Here is a 16,285-nt window from a genome sequence, read left to right on the forward strand (position 1 = left end):
TGTGTGTGTGTGTGTGTGTGTGTGTGTGTGTGTGTGTGTGTGTGTGTTAAGAGTGGGGCACTCACTTTTCTCCCTCCACCTTACTGGTTTAAAGCTTTTTTGATTAGATTTGTTTGGACGCAAACACATTCTTTCATTTAAATATGCATTTATTAATATCTACAGGCAGCGTGCTAGATGCTGGGTATATAAAGACAAACACAACTAAGTACATACCTAATGTCATTTGAACCTTTCTACAACCGAATAAAGAAATTGGCATGGCTACTATTATCCTATCTTAGAGTTCAGAAAAGTGAGGTGGGTTGTAAGATCCTGTATGTGCACTATAAGTGGCAAAGTCCAAACTTTAAATCAGTTCTGGCTCTATTGAAATCAAGTGTTTTTCCTACTATACCAAGTTGCTTCTATTGTGTTATGTATGTATCTACACCTTGGGTCCATGTCTATGATTTCCACTACTCCCAGAATGTGAAGACTATACTCTTTCTAAATACTCTAAACACTCTCCACCAATGTAGACCAGCAACTCATCTGTAACTTTGAATCTCAGAGAGTGACTGAGGCACTAAGAGACAGGTTTCTATTTGTCCAGAGTCACAGAGTCAAGACATATCAGAGAGAGGACTTGAACAAAGTCTCTTCTTACTCCAAGGCTAGTCTGCTATCCATGATGTTCACAATGCCTCTCCTACTTACACTTTACACTGGGTGTACAATAAAGAGCTGAACTGGCTACAATATTCATCTAAAATTTAATGACAAAGATTAAACTGGAGGACCTAAGTTCAAACACTTATTAAATATTTACTAAAGGAAAAGTGCTATGATTTAGGAATGGATTAGCTTGTATCCTAATACAAGTATATGCAAAAAACTAGCAAAGATTAATCTGACCTGAAAAATATGCAGATGAGCCAAACTGTGCTGTCTGGCCATTTTATCACAATTTTACACTTAAATCTGTATGTGAATAGACTGACACTGTCCATTTTCAAGCTGCCATGTTTAAGAACCAAGTTCCAAAATTTAGGTTGAGCATGGAGGTAATGGGATGAGGTCTGATGGCCAGAACATACCCTAATACACTTTGCTCTTAAAAGGTCCGCTAAAACTTAAGACCTCAACCTAATTTACATCCCTCATCCTTTGCCCCTTGGACTCTGGACTCTGAGCTTTTCCCTTATCTTGCCCAGAACCAGGCCTCCACATCACTTCTAGATCATTTCCAAACCATGCTGCCATGAATCATCCACCTCACACATACACCATACCCCCCAACCTTCTGGTCCCTCCTTATTTGTTGTCTTCCCCCATTAGAAAATAAACATTTCAAGGGCAGGGACAGTTTTGCTTCCTTGAATTTATTTATATACCAAATGCTTAGTACAGTGGCCAGAAAATAATAAGTGCTTTAGGTAATGTTTTATTTTTCATTCATTCATTTGTCCACAAGAGTCTCTACAGTTGTATCCAACTAGCCAAGAAACAGAGGAGATGGATACTTTCAAGGATTAAAGTAACACAGTTTTGGAGTTTCTGAGATTGAAAATAATTTGATAAGAAAAGGGGGGGAGAGATAGAAGGGAAGGCAGATTAGGGGAAGAGGTATTCAGAATGCATGCCATCTTGGGGTGGGGGGAGGGGCGAGATGGGGTGAAAATTTGGAACTCAAATCTTGTGGAAGTAAATGTTGAAAACAAAAAAATGAATAAAAATCACCAAAGTTAAAAAAAAAAAGAAAAAAGAAAATAATTTGAGTGCAAGCAGGTCCATTCCTAAAGATAAAAGACTAGTCTAAGGCCTGTGATATGGTAACAAGCAACAAAAGACTAGAGTTACTGCTGAAGTTGTTATAGAGTTCAAGATTCTGATTACTTAAAATTAGTTTTTTAATGCACTAACTGGCACAGATTTACTGTTAATCAGCCCCTTCTACACCGATCTAGAAGAGAGGTGTCAAACTTGGGAACCAGAAATGTTTAATAAAATAAGTAGAATTGCAATTCAACCTGGTCAATAATAATTGGTGGTTTTCTAAGCCAATATGCAATCACTAAGATCTGTTTGTATTTCAGTTTGACACCACTGATATAGAACATATATCCTTTTTTTAAACTTTGCCTGTTGTTTAGTTACCAAAAACCAATGCAATACAGTAGACAAGCTGGGGCATGCCTGCCTTTTTAATAAATCTCATTCAGCACAATTCCTGTTTATAGCATAATACCCACTTCTAAGTGTGTGTGTTATTTCACTTTGATATGGCATTTATATAATTTTGTTAATGCCTTTTTTTTTACACAACAGTCATTTCCCCACATATTACTCACCACATTGAAATTTCCATAACAAAGAAAAACAACTACATAAAACCAACACCAACATAGTGACCATGTGGCGTAACATTTACAACCTGTAGTCTCCTCCTTCTCCAAAAGAGCTGGGAGGGTGATGTGTTCTCCAGAACTGATATTGGTCAGTCCTAATTAGTCACAACTCAGCTGCCTTTTAGATTTGCTTTCATTAACGTTAGCGTAGTAATTGTAAAAATTGGTCTCTTAGTCTAGATATATTTAGAAAAACAATAAATTGTTATGGCAACATGAAAATATCTGATTTTCAATGCTAACATATGGCAACTTTAACCATTAAGGAAAAAAGAATTTGCCTTTTCAAGGTGTGTCTTATGTGACTTCTTAAAGTTCTAGTATGCCATTACTTTACCCATTATTTATATGTTAGAATTAATTCTAAATTATGTGTGGCGATAGACAAAAGAACAGAAAAGCAAAAAAGTAAAAAGTAAAGTAATTTGCAATTACTTTAAACAAACCTCATATGAAATTGAACAATTAGGACTAGTTTTCATTTTCATGACCTCTTTTTTCTCCTAACCTCACCATCTTTTAGTAAAAATACTAACAAATAGTGGCACAAGGAAATGAATAAGCCAGAAACTAGAAAGTCAGTTCTGAAAAATTAGGAGGTAAGGATGACAAGTTAATCATGAAATTTATTATCTTTTATTCATTAAATTTACCATCTACTTTTAACCCTCAAATTAGGTGCTGCTGACAGCACATTTGTTTCTATATTACAGGAAGCTTTTTTTAAAAAACAAATTTACTTACTATTAGTACATATGAAATTTCCCATCTATGGCACTTAAGGTCAAACCTATAGTCAATAAAAACACCTTAACTCTATCATCTTTAAATACAAAATTTACATCCTATGTGTGGGGTAAACACCACACATAATTTAGAAATCCATGTTAAAAAAAATAAGTTTTGAAGGTCACAACTAACATATATAGTACCACTGGAAACAACTTCAAACAAGTTTGTGAAATATTCTTTCTTAATACAAAATGTTAAACCACCAACACTGCTACTTTACCAACTATTAATCAAAAATTTAGAAACTCCTTGCTTATGTCTTACCTCTTTTACAATGTTACTCACTTCATCAACCACAAAAGAAGTCTGGCAAGAAAAAAAAAGTAAAATTAAACCTATGTAAAAGATTCAATTCCATTTTATGCAAGTTTTCCCACTTAATACAAGGTTAGATAATGATTACAGAATTTTTAGAAATGGAAGGGATCTTAGGGAAATCTGGGCCAACCTCTTCCTCTCTTCCATCCCCATTTTACAGATGGAGGAAAAATTCAAAGTTGAAATGATTTTCTCAAGGCCCCACTATTAGTGGCAGAACTTCCATTCAAGTTGTTTTGTTTTTGTTTTTAATTATACAACAAAACCTGAAGACTGTCAGATTTTACTGTAAACTAGACTATATCTATAATTATATGGTTTAATTATAAAAACAAAAACTTTTAAAGTTACCTAGCCTAGCATTTTAAAGGCCACTGTGAACTGAGTAAATTTTGACTTGCTAGGTTTAAGCAATCTTTTTTTGAAAATGAAAAGTATTAGAAGTTTTTATATTAAGACACTATGATTTTATCAGTATGGGACTCACTCATAGATGCTGAATTCAACCAGCTGCTTTAGTAGATGGTCTTTGAAAAGATGTTGTGGTCAAAAAAGTTATCACCCTGTGCCAAACTGTTGATGAGCCTCTCCAAACTTAGCTAGGGTCCATACTAAAAGCTTTTCCAGCTTGTTGGACCTGTCACAGCTTAAGGACTGCTAGCACCCAGCCTCTGAGAACCAGAGTTACCTTCATTCCACAGGAAGGTACTGGAGCAGAACTTTAGTAGTTAATATTTTTCCATATGACCCATTCCCTAAATGCAAATATAACAGGATTCTATGATCCTATCACAGACGTAAGAGGTAGAAGGGACCTTAAAGGTCATCTAATCCAAAACTCTCATTTTAAAGGTGAGGTTAAATGACTTGCCTAATATTACATAAATGACAGAGCCAGAATATAAACCCAGGTCTTCTAACTCCAAATTCAATACTCTTATAAAAAGAAAAACCAATCCAAGAGGTCAGAAACCATCAGGTTTAATTTTTTAGATGGGTTTCCAGTATTACCTTCTTGATACTGTTACTAGTTTAAATAAGCTTCCAAGCAGTTGCTTCCTGTGATCTACCCACATACCTTAAAAAGAGGCAGCACTTGGTTATCAGGTGCTAACTTAAAGTTTTACTCTAATGAACATAACCCACAGAAACACAATAAGTTAAGATTTACTACTTATCATCATCAATAGGAAAATTTGCAACAACTAGATAATAGTCAATTCCTTACTGTGTATCCTTTAAGTAATAGTTGCTGTCCACAACCCAGCTATCATTACCAGCCTTGGTCCAACAAAATTACTTGCCTCTCAGAAGTTACACTGGGGAGATGGTTTTTTGTTTTGTTTACCAATGCACTCTTCACTGGCAGATAAGAACTGACTGCATATTTACCTGACTTCTAGTATTCACAGGAAACAATTTATTAGAAACAAACCATCTTGTTAATGGAAAGGACCACATAACGAAACATTTTTATTGCTCCAGGAAGTCTAAATGACCCTTGAGGAACAGCTTTAATGAAATCTGAACCCAAAAAAAAAGGAAGAAAGAAAAAGTAAAGCCACTTGTACAAATTTCAACAGAGTGGAATGTGAAAGAGGCTTTAAAAAGAACTTTTAAGGGGGTAAGGGTAGGATAAAGGATAGGACGGAAACTGTGATTTTACTGGTACAGGGAACTTCAAAATGGAACTCTTCCTCAACCATTGAAGATTGGCACTTCTTTGCAACTTATAGTCTAAGGGAGTTACAAAGAGCATTGAGAAGTCAAATGACTTGCCCAAGATCCCACAACTACTATGTATCAGAAACATTACTTAAACCCAGGCCTTCCTTAAACTTACTTGGATAATTTCTACTACAAATATGCATAACATGAAAGTGCAATTGTAAAAGATCACACTATTGGGTGAAAATCGAGGGGAAAAATGAAGTTTTCAAAAAATTACACTCATTATTCATATTGTACCATGCCATTCTCCCAAGATTATGACTGCATACCAAAGGTTTTCCTTGGTTTGTTAGACAGTTTCACAAATATTCTTTTAACTATCATTAATATTAGTATTAAGAAATATGTTGCACAGGTAGAAAATTAGACTATTCAATCTTAATTATGAAAACCCAAATTTTTCAAACTGTCTTTTAAATGAAAAAAGGTGGTAAGCACTTTTTAAAAATTCACCTATAAATTTCAATAGAACATCCTTTTGTTTGAATTTTAAGCAAAACAAAGTAATTTGATGTTAGCATGAGTAACTGCCACACAGTAAAGATCTACTATTACACTAAATGGTTATACATTGCAGCAAACCCACTGCAAAAGAACACCGTAAAAGATCGGTATCTTGTTATGCAAATTAATCCTCCTGTATTTTGGGGGAGAAGCAATAAAAGACCATGCTGTTTTCAAAGTCAAAAAAATGAATGAAATACAAAAATCTACTGGCCAATCCTAGATGTACCCCACAGGACGGAAGACAAAGGAAGCCCTTCACATGAAGCATTTTTGCATTGTGCAGGCAAATCCACAGCTATCTTAAGAAAGTAGGGATCATTTGTTGTGCAGGAATAAGTCGTTTGTCTACAGTAAGACCAATACAGCAGACTGACAGGTGCTTTGGGCTACCACATGCCTGAAAACAGAGTATTATCAGTTAAAAAAAAAAAAAAAGCTGTCTTGAAGGAATAATTATTAGTCTACTTTAAGACCAATACAGCTGACAGGTGCTTTGTGGTACCACGCCCCTAAAAATAAAAGTATTGGGGAAAAGGTGTAGGGAGTAAGATTCAGCATTCCTGAATTAAAGGAATAATTTCTTCCCTTCTACTCATTTACTTAAAGCAGATCAATGGATCTAGATGGATGGTTAAGGCACATTAAATACTGGTAGAGGTGGGCGAGTCCCCCGCATATGCTACTTCTTTCTCTTCTGCAGAATGGAAAGTGCACCAATAATCATGATGCAAGGCTTCCCGGGAAATCGGAGCTTACTCGGTTCACCTTCCCGTTTTCAGCCTTCAACAGATAAAGCCGGCTTCTTTTAAAATACGCAGCGCATATTTGTAAATACGGTCAAATACCTAAGATGTATGGATTGGTTTTGCTGACCTGCCTTTTCTGTTTGTTTGCTTTGTTTTGTTTTAATAATCTTGGTTGCAAGGGACGGCTCGCTAGGGTAGGGAGATGTAAAAACAAAAGACAATTTTTTTAAACCAGTGTTTAAACTATTATTATAACCATTAGGAGTACGGCGGATTAAGGCTTCCCAAGCAAGCCTCTCTCTGAATAGGGAAGGTAGGTGGGGAGGGGGCATCCTCCCCCCAGCGCCCCCAACGTCTCCAGCAGCCCGAGGGTTCCCCGAGCTGCCGCTGGGGGTGGGGGCGGGGCCCCGGCCCCCAGTTCCACGCTCTCGGGGGTCAGCCGGTCAGAAGCGGGGGGGGGTTAGAGGGGCGGAGGCCGCCGGGGTCCGTCCGGTCAGGGACAAAGGAGAAGCAGGCGACTGCGCCCCCCGCCCCAGCCTTCAAGGCCCACCGCCGCCCCTCCTTTCCCCTTCCCCCTCACCCCCGCCTGTCATCTCCCCTCCGCGGATGCTGACCCGCCCCGGACCCGGGACCCCTCACCTCCTCGGAAGCCTGGAAATCGTCCATCTTCCCTGCTAAGCCGCCGCTGTCCGCGCGAGTACTACCCACCGCGCCTGCGCAATGCATTCTGAACGCCGCTCTCCCAGACCCCGCCCCGCCGCGGAGGCCCCGCCCCGTCCCGGAGACCCAGCCCCGCCCCGCGTGGCATTGTGGGCCGGAGAGCTTTGTGATGCCTGAACTTTCAAACTCACCTGTCAGTTTCCGGGCTCAGGCGTCAGGCGCAGGCGCGCTCTTCCCAGCAGATGCTCTCCTCTTCCCTGAGTTGCCCGGGGTGGGTGGACTAGGCTGAGGACAGGGAGAGTTGATGGATCCCTTGGGAACGTCTTCCCCGAGTTGCCAGGTTGCCTTGGAGTAGCTACAACAAAACACCAGGACCAGAAGGGCGGGGCCATTTACCTTCCCCCGGGGTAGTGAGCTGCGGGGGAGAGATGCCTGAGGCTCATGGCATCCTCTGACAGGCCCTGGGTCTGTCTGGGCTTGGAGGGATGAATGCATCTAAGGACAGCGAGCTCATTCACTCTTTGCTTAGCAAGCATTTATTTAACAGGTGTTGCATGCAAAGCGAAGTGCAGTGGGAGTGCTGGTGAGAGAAAGTTTAGTCTTTTTTCAATATAAGCAGCCTCCAGTAAAGAGACTGGAACGCTGTTGACCAACCAACGAGCATTTACTAATAGCCTGCTACATGGCAAGCATTGTGTTAGACTCTGGTGATACTTCAAGGGAATGGGGTCAATAGAGGGAGAGACTGAAGATCAGAGAGATAAAAGGGATGATGTTGAGGGCAATCTGCTGGAGAAGTAGCAAAGGGATCCGGACAGGATGCAAGTGGAGGGATTAATTTTGTCAATGAGAAGACTCACTTCTTTATCTGAGATCAGTGTGAAGAAGACTGGAGGAAGATTTTTGAATGGTGAAAGATGAGGAGAAAGGAAGATGGGGACATTCTTGGCAAATGGTCTCAATGTTTTCAATGAAGTATGATGTGAATTCCTTAGCTGAGAAACTTGCTTTGGGAAGCTTGAAGAAAGATGAGAATGTTTGGGATAGCTGCTGTGAGAAGTGGAATAGAAAACTGATTAGAGAACAGAATTTTTGTCTTACTGCAGTGAGGGACCAGTTGAAATGAGATAACACAAATTTGTTGTGTATGCAATCAGCCTGGTTTTATGATTTTCTCTAATTCTGTTCATCCCCATGAATAGGATCAAATGAAAATGATGGAGTAATCCAGAATTGGCTTAAAGGCAGGGTGTGATCAATGATAGGCCAAGGGAGCAAGGGATTCAAGAATGGAGTAATGTATAGAGTTGGTTCACCAAGGGGTCTTGATAGGGAGTAGAGGAGAACGAAGTCAGTGTAGGTGGAATAGGCTGGAAAGAACAGAGGGATTCAGGGAATAAAGGTCACAATGAGGACAAAGGACAGGGTTAGGGGTTGCAAATCTTGAAGAAAAATGTATTGATAAAAAATTATGATCAGTCATTCAATGTATTTATTTTTTCTTTTTGGTGAGGCAATTGGGGTGAAGTGACTTGCCCAGGGTCACACAGTAAATGTTAAGTGTCTGAGGCCAGATTTGAACTCAGATCCTCCAAGGCCAGAGCTCTATCCACTGTGCCACCTAGCTGCCCCAAACTCATTTGTTTTTAAGCACTTATTATGTGCCAAGCACTGTGCTAATCTCTGGAAATACAAAAGAAAGGAAAAAGAGTTCCTGTTCTCAAGGAGCTTACGCTGGAATGGAGGAGATACTATGCAAACAAAACAACTATGTACAAAGTATAAATGGAATAAATTAGAGATAATCAACAGAGGGAAGAAGGCACAAGCATTAAGAGGGATCAGAAAAGGCTTTTTACAGAAGGTGGGACATTAGCTGAGACTTTATCGAAGCCAGGGAAGCTAGGAGACAAAAGTGAGGACAGAGGGAGTTCTAGGCACAGAGAACAGCCAGTGAAAATGTCTGGAGTGAGGAAACGGAGTGTTGGTGTAAGGGACATCAAGGAGATCAGTGTTACTGGATCCCAGAGTATGGGGTGGGGGGAATAGTATGTAAAGCATACGAAAACTGAAAAGATAGGAAGGGACTAGGTTTGGGGGGGGGGCTTTAGAAGACGAACAGAGGGTTTTATATTTGGTCCTGCAGGCAATAGGGAGTCACTGGAGTTGATCAAACAGAAATAGTAACGTGGTTAGACCTGCACTTTAAGAACAGTTTGACAGCTGAGTGGAAGATAGATTGGAAATGAGAGAGACAAGTCAGGGAGACCAACTCGTGACTAGTATTCTAGACATGAGGCATCAGGGTGGAGGCAGTATCAGAGGAGAGAAATGGGGGGAGGCAGTGCATACTGGAGATGTTACAAAAGCAGAAATGGCAGGACTTGGCGATTGTTTGAATGAGAGGGTGAGAAAAAAGGAGCTGGGGATGACACCTAGTTTGGGAGCCCAGGTGATTGGGAGGATAGTGGTGACAGTGAGAGAGCAGTTAGGAAGAGGGGACAGTTTGTAGGGAAAGATAATGAGTTCAGCTTTTAGTTTCAGACATGTTAAACTCAGATGTCTACGAGACATGCAGTTCAAGATGTCCTATAGGCAGTTGATGCAAAGCTGTAGGTCTGGAGAGAGTTCAGGACTGGACAAATATGATAATCTTCTCCACAGAAATGATAGTTGAATCCATGGGGTGATGATATCACCAACTGAAATAATATAAAGAATTTTATCAAAATCAAATAGAAATGGATCCCTGTGGGCCATATAGTGACTTAAAAACAAATTAACATTGTTTTATCGTATTTTTATATATTTTGTTAAACATTTCCTAATTAAATTTTAATCTAGTTCAGTCCCCACTTGGGCATTTTGCAAGTTTGACATCTGGTACTGAGGGAGAAGAGAAGACCCAGGAGAGAGGCTTGGGTGATACTCATGGTTATTGAGTGGGACCTGGATCCAGTTAACATGACTGAAACAGATAGGAGGAGAACCAGGAGAGAACAGTTTGGCAAAAATCTAGAGAGAAGAGAATGTCAAGGAGGAGAGGGTAATTGGCAGTGTCAAAGGCCATAGAGAAGTCAAGAAGGATGAGGAAGAAAAGGGGCAGTTATCTATGAAGACTAATGCACAGGGAACTAAACAAATGACTTAGATTTTTAAGAGACAAGTGTGCCTATACCCTAAGGAGATCAAAGAATGAGGAAAAAGAACCATAGATAATATGTAATATTTATAATGACTTTTTTGGGGTAACAAAGAACTGGAAACAAAGGGTTACCCATCAATTTATGAATGGCTGAAAAAATTATAGTGTACAGAATATTATTGCTCTGAAAGAAGTAACAAAAGAGATTCAGAGAAATCTAGAAAGGTTTATATGTATTGATTCAGAGTTAAGTGAGCAGAACCAGGTGAACAATTTTTTAAAAATAAATTTTAAAAATTTTATTTTCCATTCAAAGTTCTCTCCCTCCACCTCTCCCCCCCCCCACTCACTGGGGAAGGAAAGAAATATGATTCCTATTTTACATATGAAGTCATGTAAAACATATTTCCTTACTAGCCATGTTGGGATAGGGGAAGCAAGATAAAGAAAGTGGAAAAAACATATTCTTTAATCTGCACTCAGAGTTCTCTCTCTGGAGGTAGATAGCATTTCTCATCATTAGTTCTTAGGAATTGTCATGGACCATTGTATTGATTATTGTTAAAATATTGCTGTTACTGTGTGCAGTGTTCGAGGAGACCAATTTATATTGTTAGCTTTACCACAAATTCCATGAAGCCATTGTTGAACCAGGAAGAAGTTTTATTAATGGCCTGGGAAGGCCGGATGTCCCACATGTGTCAACAAATACACACCTTTTTATTCCCTATTCCCCATTTGAATTTCCCTCCCGTTTCCCCCTTTGGTTGGGTACTATAGAGGTTACAGCCTATTCGAAGCACCTAATTTTCCCAAGTGAGTTTCCGCCCCATTTACATCTCCCGCTTTCCACAATTTGGGGACCCTAGCCCTTATTTACTTTTGCCCTTTTTTGGGTATGCTCACACCCTTTTTGCTTGGGATACAGATACGTTTATCTTTATCTAACCTCAGAACCTGTTTTCGCTGTTTAGTCTTTTCACTCACCAATTCTACTTTATGGCTTCCTTTGTTCAACTTCCACCTAGCCCCTAGATTACATTTTTGTGGGAATGAAAGCTAGCTATTCCTTCCCAGTTTAAACTGACTCCAATGTTGTCACATAGGCATTCACTCCCTGATTGAGTGATATGCAGAAGCAACATCCCCAACCACATTTTCCACAATACAGTAACAACATTGTAAAAAAAAAAAAAAAAGAACTTTGAAAAAAACTCAAGAACTTTGATCAATGCCATGAACAATGATTACTCTCCAGAGGATTGATGAGGAAGCATATTACTCACCATCTGACAGAGAAGTGATAGACTCATGGAATAAAATACCATGTTTTATATTTTATGTTTTATTAGGAGAGGTACAATGGGATTAGAGAAGTGCAAATGTTGATTTTCTAAAGAAGGAAGATAATAGGATCTGAAAATTATGGACTAGTGAGATTGACTTTAATTCTTGGTAAAAATTTTAGAATGTATTTTCAAAGGAATGGTGTGGACATCTAGAGAAAAGATAGCATGGCTTCATCAAGAACAGGCAATTCTAAACTAATTTCGTGTTTGTTTTCTTAAGTGAAGAACAGTGAAGGGTCTCAAGATCATGAATTGTGGAGATTGTTTGAAGAAACCAAACATGTTACAGCTAGAAAAGACTTGGGAGTTGGGGAATGGATTATGACTGTGTTAGTATTTGAAGGGCTGTTACATGGAAGAAAAAATAGACTTGCTCTGACTGGTGCCAGATTGCAGACCTGGAAGCAATGAATGGAAATTGCAAAGAAACAAACCTAGATTTGATATAAGTAAAAAAAAAAAATTCCCAAGAAGTAAAGCCACCCAAATGTGGAATGGGCTTCCCCGACAGGATGACTTCCCTTCCTGGAGGTCTTCATGCAAGGGCCTGAAGGCCCTCTGTGTTTGCAGAACGGATTCTTTTTCAGCTATGGGCTAGACTAGGTTTCCTCTAAGGTCCTTCCCATCTCTGAGAGCCTATGATTCTGTGCTGTCTCCATGGATGCGGCTTGTCCGTGAGAACTGGCATGAAAAATGCACCGTAACGGAAACTCAGAGTTGGCAGCAACCTCAGAGACCATCTGGTCCAACCCCTATCTGACCAAGACTGTTACAGACATATGACCATCCAGGCTCTGCTTGAAAATTTTTCCTTATGTTATACCTAAATCTGCCACTCCACAATTTCCACCTATTAATTATAGTCTTACTCTCTGGAACCTATGAGAACTGATCTAATCCTTTCCCCACCCTAACAGCATTTCACACATAGCTATAGTGTCCCCACTAAGTCTTCTTTTCGGTAAGCTTATCATCTTTGATTTCTGACATTGTCAAATATATGTATTACCAGAAAGGTGCAGGGACAGCAAGGTAAAACGTATGGACTGCTCATATGACTGTTGCACTGATATACTAAATAATAAAAGATCTAGTTGAAGACCTTATCATATTGGTTGAATTTTCTATAAAAGATTCACTGAAGGACATAGATTAAAAAATGCTTAAGATGAGAAGCATATATGAATGGTCTTTGTACCAATAGAATGTCCACAATGTTCAGATTGTAGATCCATGAGAAGAAGAAAGATATTTGACTAGTATTTATCATTTTTTCACAAGTGTAGCTGCTGAGTTCAAATTAAAAATGATCTTTATAAGGGCTGCCTCTGCGCTAGAAATACTTACTAGAAATACAGTGCCTGGCACGTGATAGGTGCTTAAATGTGTATTGACTGACTGAATGTTCTGGTAATGTCCAGAGTGGCAATTTTCTTCCTCTATTCTAATTTTAAACTTTAAATTTTCTCTGTCACTACTTCAGTAACCAGAATTGTGTACCACTTGTTTCCTTTTACATATACACTTGCAGAGAAATAAGTGGGTGATAGCATTACAGATATAGGCTGTCAATTAATTCACTTATTGACCAGTGTAGTATTTTATATTGTAACTGAAACTTTATTTTATAATTTGTATTATATTATAATTATATTATCTACTTATCAGACTGTAACTTCCATTACAACAGAAAACACATCCTATCTAAACCCTGTATATTCTCTCATAGGACAGTGCTATGGATAGAATAGGTTAACACTTAATAAATGTTTTTTGAATTTGTTGTTGCAAAATGAATTAATAATACTTTTAGGTCATTATGCAAATGTGTGCAGGATCTGTGATTTTCTCAGTAGCAGTCAATCAATAATTCATTAACAATCTACTGTGTCAGGCAATATGCTAGGCTCTGAGGATATAGGATACAAATATAAAGAATATTCCTTACTATCAAGGAGTTTACATTCTATCAAGTGAGACAACATGTACCTGTATAAGTAAATATAGAATAAACATGTACAGAGTAGATACAAAATAAATACAAAATAGTTAGGGAAGCAATTGGGGGGACCAGGAAAGGCTTTGTGTATAAGGTGCCTCTTGAAGGAAGAGAGGTACTCTAGGAAGTGGAGGTGAAGAGGGAGAGAATTCTAGGCATGGGGGGCATCCACACAAAGGCACCAAGGTGGGAGGTGAATTTTCTAGTTCCTCCTAGTTGAAGAACATCCCATTGAGGATTTAATAGATAAAGCCATATGCACAACAAATTTAAATGACTGGCACAGGACCTCCCAACTACTGAATATTTGAGGTAGGTGGTACAGTGGATAGTACATTGGACCTGGATTTAGGAACACCTGTGTTCAAATCTGGCCTCAGACAATTAGCTATGCAACTCTGGACAAGTCATTTAACTTTTGTTTGACTTAGTTTCCTCATCCATAAAATGGGTATAATAATAGCATCTACCTTCTAAGGTTGTTGTGAGAATAAAATGAGATAATATTTGTAAATTATTTTGTAAACCTTAAAGTGCTATACATATATAAACACTAGCAAAAAAAAAGAAAAACTTATTGCTTCCTGTCTCTAAACCTGGCACTGTATTCAATCGAATTGAATTATACCAATGTTTATTAAATGCCTACTATATGAAAGGCAGTTTATATTCTACATCAGGTCGCCTCTTTTCAATTGGTATTATGGATATATTTTGATTTTTTTGTTGAATATATTTATCACTTTTTTTTGTTCTCCCTACAAGATTTCTTTAAACTGATTCCTAAAATGGAGCTTTTGAATTTTTCAGCCTTAAATGAGACTGACTGTCTTACTCAGTCAGAAATAGGTCATGGTGATACACTGCTTTATCTTGTCCAATCAATGTGCAGTCTATATGGCAAAGTAATTTAAAATAATTATAACATTTGGCAGTGCACTCACTGCCATTTACAGCAAGTAGTTGACCAACTCACACAATTCTCCAAGGAAGTGTCTTTGAGAAGCACCAGAGTGTAAAACACACTGACTCTCTGGCAGCTCATAAATCATTGATATTTCACCATATTTTAAAATAATGTTTAGTTTCTGCACTATAAGTCAATGGAGTGAAACTTAGGTTTATTTTTTAATTTTAGAGAAAGCTTTAGGTTGGCAGCTCCTACATAAAAGTACCTTTCTCGACTGCTTGATTAGGTCTGGGCCAAGTTTTCTGAATACATTTTCTTTGGAAGTAGGGTCTGGTATTAAAGGATGACCCTTTTAGTCTCAGTTGGGTTTCACATTCAGCATGAGGAGAATAAAACTGATGTGAGCCAACTTGTTTTGTTAACACTTCTCCTTTTATGAATGCCAAACATCCTGTCTCATTTTGTATACTATACAGAGTAAAAAAAAAGTTTTTATCAACCAGCTTTTTAATTATATAAAAATTATAAGACATAGATGATCCTACCCCAGGTAAAATCTTTCTCTCCTTGGACTACATAACTTTCCATTCTAAAACTTAATTCTCCTTCCTCCCTTCTCCTTCAGTAAAATTAAGTACTTACTTGAATATTATTGAAATATCTGGCAAATTTGTATGGCCAGGGCTATGATGAGAGTGTAAAGACCAAATGAAACATGTTGCATTCATTTATTTATCTGCAGCTTAAGGAAGACTCAACAGGGATTGTAGATCATATGGGGCTAGGACACATTGTCTTCACTCAGGGGCAGGGAAAGGAATTTACTTTCCCTTATTCAACTGGGAGTGAGAATCTGGGACCCTGTTGAGAGGGGGAAATTAGTAAAGAAGACCTAGAGATCTACCTGAGTACCTATTTGGTGTGTCATCAAAGTGTGGTATAGGTATTTCTAACAGAAGAGTTGAATGTATTACTAATGGTCCAGGACAGACTCAGAGAAGAGCAATAGTACTCCTGAAGAAGATGTACCAGCAGTAGATAGCTCCAGTAGATGGTAGCAGCAGCTAAGTGGAGTAGTTTCCAGATGCTGCTTCAGAAGTAGAGAGGAAAGATAGCTACAGAGTAGAGCTTCAAGAGATGACATCCGCAGAAGTGGAGTACAGTGAAAGTAGCAGGAAGATCTCTGGGATCACACCCAGGGATCTATGAGGGGTGGATATGAAAAGCAGTTGGACATTGCTAGTTGCTTGCAGTCAGAAAAGCAAGAACTGTTTCGAGTATGATGTGACTTTTCCTTCCCTAGTACTGTAAATTTCCTGTGAAGCAATTCTCCACTGTAAGAGATTGTTCCCCTTCATGTTTGAGAGACTGAAAATGTTTTCATTACTTGCTTTTTCTTATTACTTTGCAATTCTGTCTTAATTAAATGTCTTATTTATTTGATTTCTGGTTCCTGCTTTGTGGATTAGGTATAGAATGCCCTAAATGAGTCCTTCAGCCCCATTTGTGTAATTATGGTAATCCCAAATCATCTTCACATATATTGAACCTAGAGTAGCAAGGAGTTTTACAGTTAAGTAGGGCCCCTGTTAATACTCTTCTTACTATATCATTTGCCTCTTGTAATACCAAATTTCCTTGAAGGTTCAGCTCAAGTGCCACCTGCTGCAATTGTTAATTCCTCATAAAATCACTGGATATTTATTTTATTTATATCCTGTATTTACTTATCTGTGAA

General features: G+C 38.6%; 1 protein-coding gene across 1 annotated transcript in view; it reads right to left on the minus strand.

Moving 5' to 3' along the window:
- The window catches only part of LOC114031477 (dynein light chain Tctex-type 1), a 16,772-nt gene extending 9,568 nt beyond the window's left edge, over nt 1-7,204 (minus strand). The window contains exons 1-2 of the mRNA XM_027846560.1: nt 7,124-7,204; nt 3,447-3,488 (exon numbers count right to left, since the gene is read on the minus strand). Coding sequence (XP_027702361.1) covers nt 3,447-3,488; nt 7,124-7,150 — 69 coding nt within the window. The 5' untranslated portion in view covers nt 7,151-7,204. The remainder of the gene's footprint in view (nt 1-3,446; nt 3,489-7,123) is intronic.
- Nucleotides 7,205-16,285: the final 9,081 nt, after the last annotated feature.

This window comes from Vombatus ursinus, unplaced genomic scaffold, assembly GCF_900497805.2.
Source record: "Vombatus ursinus unplaced genomic scaffold, bare-nosed wombat genome assembly UNPS02015175.1, whole genome shotgun sequence".
Taxonomy (NCBI): Eukaryota; Metazoa; Chordata; class Mammalia; order Diprotodontia; family Vombatidae; genus Vombatus; species Vombatus ursinus.